At 33.8% G+C, this 5,662-nt stretch overlaps 1 protein-coding gene across 2 annotated transcripts; it reads right to left on the reverse strand.

Moving 5' to 3' along the window:
* LOC104719270 lies at nucleotides 1,644-4,133 on the reverse strand. Of its 2 annotated transcripts, XM_010437154.1 has the most exons (8): nucleotides 3,982-4,132; nucleotides 3,602-3,894; nucleotides 3,174-3,383; nucleotides 2,831-2,911; nucleotides 2,658-2,744; nucleotides 2,474-2,569; nucleotides 2,316-2,369; nucleotides 1,644-2,203 (listed from the first exon to the last, which is right to left on the reverse strand). In XM_010437154.1, exons 2-8 carry the CDS (start codon nucleotides 3,887-3,889, stop codon nucleotides 1,859-1,861), a joined length of 1,161 nt encoding a protein of 386 aa, XP_010435456.1. In that variant the 5' UTR covers nucleotides 3,890-3,894; nucleotides 3,982-4,132; the 3' UTR covers nucleotides 1,644-1,858. The 2 variants fall into 2 exon arrangements, with proteins under 2 accessions (XP_010435456.1, XP_010435455.1); XM_010437153.2 differs by having other exon boundaries at nucleotides 3,602-4,133.

The following is a 5,662-nucleotide window of genomic DNA, read 5'->3' on the forward strand; positions in this document are numbered from 1 at the left end:
TTTTTTTTTTTTTTTTTTTTTTTTTTTGAGGAACGTTTCGTAGCTGCGTGCTTGCGTGTGGTGTTGCTTCTAGTTTCGTCTTTTTATTAAATTGTGTAGCTATTTGTAAAACACCCCTCCAGTTTGAGGTTTTATTACCAAGTCATGCCATTCCTCCTTTTCTTAACACATACGTTTATCCATAATAAAACGTTTTTAATTTTCTAATTCAAGTCGGCCTAATATAAAAAATAAACATATAATTTATATTTTTTGGGAATTCATATCTATATATATATATATAGCCTCACTAGCAACATATGTTTATATAGAGTTTTAGTATTTCTGAAAATTTTTTTTGTTAGAACTCATCACTAATTTTCTTACATAAAATTGTTATGTTGTGTTATTTAAATGGTCTTATTATAGAATCCTCTACATTTTTTTCATTTAAATAGCCACATTGTTTTTTTATAAGTTTCAGTTTTTGGAATATGTATTATTTTCAGTTTGGTAATCGTATAAGCGGCTCAAATTCAACAATTAGGATCACTAATCATAAAACAGAATTTATGTATATCATATGTACAAGTGAATTCATCACTAATTTTGTTTTTTTTTTCTAGTAAAACAATATTTTTTTGCCCTGAGTTATAAAAAAAAACAATATTTTTTTTTCAATTATCATCTTTCAAATCAAGTAATTAAAAGATTATGTAATATCCAAAACATTAATTTCTTTTTCAACCAAAAGTAATTAAAATAAAACTCCCCGGTAGGCCAAATCGGAGGAAAATTTTTTACAAAAGAAATTCCAGAAAGACAATACATTCAGATTCACCAAATTGAAATCTTCGACAAAGAGAACAGGAGGAAAGAAAGCTGGATCAGGTGGAAATCATCCAGAAGATTAATTTTATTTAGATTAAATTATTTAATTTATTTTTTTCTAAAGTTTTAACAAGTAAGTAAAGTTATATAAATTTATTAATTTATAAATAAAATAAATAAATTTCACTTTCTTTATTATAAAAAAAAGGCATTTGAAAGAAGAAAAAACTAATATGTACAACATCATGGTTGATTTCATTGTAATGATTTCATTATTCCTAAAAATTAATATGCCAATCAACGGGCTAGTATATATGGTTGCATGTTTCAACGAGCTCATGCAAAAGATTGCGGTCATAAAACCATCAGCTCTACCTATTAAAAACATATTTTTGTTTTCTTGAAAATAGTGAATTGTAATATATGCCAAATTAATCATATTTTGGAGTAAAATATACTATGTGAAAATTCACTTTTTCACATCAATATGATTAAACAAAGATGAAAGAGTGAATAGATGATTAATAATTTTTTTTTTAAATAAGCTCATTTGTTTGATCATCTTTTAAAAATATTTAAATTAATACATAGTTCATAATTTTTAATAATTAAAATATTTTTTTTACGCATGTGTTGTAATGAAAATTTTGCAACTTCTTCTGTTTTGAACAAAAAAGGTACACAGTCAATAAAATGATAACTAAGCACTTAAAAAGCTTAAAAGAAAGGTTGTATTTCTGTTTCTAGTCGACGATTTTAACCCCAAAAAAAAGAGAAAGATACAACCTCAATACATTAATAAACACTATAAATAATGAAATTTTCCAGTCCCAAGTCGGAAATGCATTTGTTTCATACTTTCATATCTCTTCTTAAGCCATCTCTCTATTAGTCCTATTCATATCATGTTTTGCTTTACAATCAACAGTTTCACACACTCCTATCTAGAAGAAATGCTTCTACATAGAGTGTAACAGTAACAATCTTTACATACTCGGTCTCAAATCATAGTTTTATGGTACAGTTTACAGAGAAAATGTCGTATTATTTAGCTGGAACTTGTGGAGTGTGATTCTTCAATCATGGACTTGGCAATCCACAAGAGCCCTGGGTCATTTCGTTTAAGTACCAAATATGGTTCTTGTGCTCCTGTGCCTTCCGATACCATCTCTTCGACAAAGCCAACGACGGAAAGGATCTCAACTGCAGCTGCAACAGACGATTCACGAGCATTTCCAAGATTATCGGACTGGTTTCCACCAAGCCTCTGCGAAAAATTTTCATTTTCGTCGAAGAAGAAGTCTTCCTCATCATCCTCATTGATAAATTTTGTTCCATTCAAAGTGTGACCTCTTGATTTGGTCCAATCTAAGCTTTCAGCTTCTTTGTTCAACTGTCACACAAACACTCATTCGTAAAATGTCCACCAAAAGTAATATTGAGATAACAGAAACATATACAATCACTCACTGCTGTATATATATATATATATATATATATATTACCTGTCTATCAAGAGCATAAAAGTTTTCATCATGCTCCGTGTATACCATGTGAGCCTGACATTTTGATTTGAAGATTATTAGCTCTCAAATTCAAACTCATGCATTTATGTTTGTAGTATTTAGTTATAAGAATTCAAGTTGCAGAGCAATGAACTTACAAGCTCATGCAATAGAGTCTTTTTTATGCTCTGATACTTTCTAAATCCCTTGAGATCATCAGTCCGGAGGCGTAGAGAGATCTCCTCTCCTTGATTCTACATCAGCCAATGCACAAATATTTGTAAAAATCCAAATCAGAACAGACAACAAGTGATTTTGTATAATAAAGAAAACATGACGTACCTTGTTAAATCCCAGAAGGCATCGCGGACTAACACCAACATAACCAACTGGTGCAAGTTCAGTCATAATCCCTACTCTCCAACGATGCTACAAATATAAAACAGACTTGATTGGTACATTATCTTTACGCTGACGGTTGCAATGATAAGTTTCTCACATAATTTAGATATAACCTTGTTCATAATAGCGATAATACCAGGGTCTGCTGCAAGCATGTGCATTCTCTTTAAAGCAGCAGAAGCGGGAGGGTTTAACTGCAGCAGGAACAAACATCTCAGGTCACTTCATATCGGGAGGTAGACTTCAAAATTACTTAACAGCTCAATTATCAGGAAGTAAGTTCACTGATTTCATACGGCATTACTGCTAGTAAGGTTACAGCATAGTAAGGGACAAAACAGTAACAGGGAACAGAAAAAATTCTACCATGACCTTAATCTACCTTCAGCTAATTAAAGGAGACACAAAGATGGCTAAGTTGACATTTGACATGGCAAGAAAGAGAATTACTTATACCTCTATACCCGGGAGCTGAAGAGTGCGGAAATCACAAAAGATGTAAGTCCCTTGTGGAAGCTTGATCGAAGCGCTTGAAACATACGACTTCTTTTGCCTAAGCCTTCTCTCCTCTTCCTCAAATCCAAGTGTCCTCATGTCAGGCATTGCCTCTTTTCGAACGCCTTCGACCTCTTCTTCAGATACTCCCATCATTCTTATAGTCTTCACCTGAAAAACGAAAAGAGAGTACCAAGGAAGAAACTATTTTAAAAATACAGAGAAATCCAAGAAACCAAACACATCTCGACAACCTTAAACAAAATCTACCAAAACAATGAACAAGATTGACTCTTCGCTGAACTATGCAAAAGACATATGAAATGCAACAATTCGACTAATCAGACATCTCCAACTAATCAGACAATAACATTAACAAAAACACTAACCTCAACAATGTTTGATTCCTGCAAGCTCAAGCTGGAGTGGTCATCAGAGAAGGGTAACATCAAAATTGATCCTTTTCCATTCAACCTCGGAACAATCAAACGAAGCGTCTCGGCAGTAACGCCTGTTAGCTTTCTCAATTCGTAACCTAAATCTTTGAGGGAAGCTCCAGAATCGATCTCAACAGAGTAATTGTTTCCTTTCCATAGAAGAGAAACTTTTATTGTTTTTCCAGAATCTTCCATAGGATGATGAGACAAGTCTAAGCTAGTACTATCGCCAACCGCCATGGATTCTGAATTGGATCCAATCATCAGATCAAATCAATACAATTTGCAAAAAATTGCTAGAGATATGAATTGACCAAGAAAGAGCGAATTACGATGATTGAGCGAGCACGGTGGTTTGGTTTGTGTTGAACAACGCAAATTGGGACAGAACCGCAAAAGATTAGTATTAATGTCTGTAAGAACAAAAATGGATGAGAGAGAGAAAGAGAGCGAGAGAGAGAGGCTTTGATTAGCATGATACGTATGCACATACGTTGAATGACGTAAGTGATGAATAGATTTTGGGAAAATTTGGGGTCCAAAAGAGTTCTCAACTTTTTTGTTTTTGTCGGCCATTTCATTTTTATTAAAATAAAAAATTGAAACCCAAAAGGGCATTACATGATGTAACAAAAGCCCACTTCCCCTAACATTTACAACTTCGATTAAAAATAAGCCCACTTATCTAAGGATAAAAGATTAAAGTGTCACGTATCCACACGTGAAAAAGAGGAGATTTGACACGATCGTCACCGACCAGATCCACGATCAGGCTCAGCTCCGTCGCCAGACTTCGGATCCACCATCGCTAACTTCTTCTACTGACTCATCCGCAAGATTAGAATCTTTAAAAGATTTTGAGATCTACTCCGTTATTCATCAACAAAGAATTTTTTAGCGAAGATATTACTCTATCTTCAGATAAGTTAAGCGGATGGCTAAACCAATCTTTCTTTTGCGGGACCTGACTAAAGTTCGTGTAGAAAGAAGAAGAAAGACAAAAACAAAATCTAAAATCCAAACTTAGCCTAATAAGTGATAACTATAATAGCGAAGATGGAAATATACAAATCTGACACAACATAAAGGAGTAACAAGCTTGTCGGAAACAAAAAACAAAAAATCCGGCTATCACCGGAAATATCTCTTCTCTCTCTAAAAGATAAGAGTGTGTTAAGAGAGAGAAGTATAATTTTGACTTCAGCCCAAATAAAATTTGGACACCGGTTTGCAATTTTTGAATTGGAGGCGGGATACAACCCCTGTTTTTGGTCCCAAGGCCTGCTTTGGTGGGTCGATCCGGGCGGAGGATATTGTCAGGTGGGGAGTTTGGTTGGGGCGGCACATCTAATCTCAACTATAATTTCCATGAGCCAAATCTTTTGTTTTTTGTTTTTACTATCTGTCTCAATAATTTTCAATTTTACCATTTTTACTCCTTTAAAATATGAAATATTTCAGAACATTTTTCATAAAACACAGAGATCATAACAAAAACTATACCCTACAAAATTGGAACCCAATAAACTCAAATATCATGGGTAAATTTTTGTTTTTAGATATAAAAAGTGGCATTTTTGATTTTTTTGGATAAATGGCAAAACCTATATATACCCCTCAAATAAGTCCCTATCTAGTAATTAACTCACATTTTGAACCATTATTTCGTTCCGAAAGGGGTTTGGGGAGATAATAATTTTGTGGACGCTTTGGGTGCGAATGGTTATCGCTGTCGGGACGAACGTCTGCACATTAGACCGCTCTATTTTTAGTGTGAACAACAAATCGCAGTAGACCAACTCTATTTATATGTAAAAACAGTCAGCAGTTGGTTCACTATAGTTTTGTCTCTATTTTCTTCGGATCGCACCAATGTGGATTACATTTATTGAATAGTAAATAAAAATCGGTTTAATCCGCATACAAATTTGTCCGACCCAACCGTTGTAACCATTCACACCCTTTAAACTTCTTACCTCTTGGCAGTGTTCTGGACAGTCGTCTACGCTGTTT

This window comes from Camelina sativa, chromosome 10 (assembly GCF_000633955.1).
Source record: "Camelina sativa cultivar DH55 chromosome 10, Cs, whole genome shotgun sequence".
NCBI lineage: Eukaryota > Viridiplantae > Streptophyta > Magnoliopsida > Brassicales > Brassicaceae > Camelina > Camelina sativa.

Excerpts from the sequence above, each read along its gene's own strand:
- LOC104719270 (XM_010437153.2), bottom strand. The coding sequence starts at position 3,913 with ATGATTGGATCCAATTCAGAATCCATGGCGGTTGGCGATAGTACTAGC. Across the intron at positions 2,745-2,830 it reads TTATCGCTATTATGAACAAG|CATCGTTGGAGAGTAGGGAT; the intron begins GTTATATCTAAA and ends TTATATTTGTAG. Across the intron at positions 2,204-2,315 it reads TTTATGCTCTTGATAGACAG|TTGAACAAAGAAGCTGAAAG; the intron begins GTAATATATATA and ends TTTGTGTGACAG.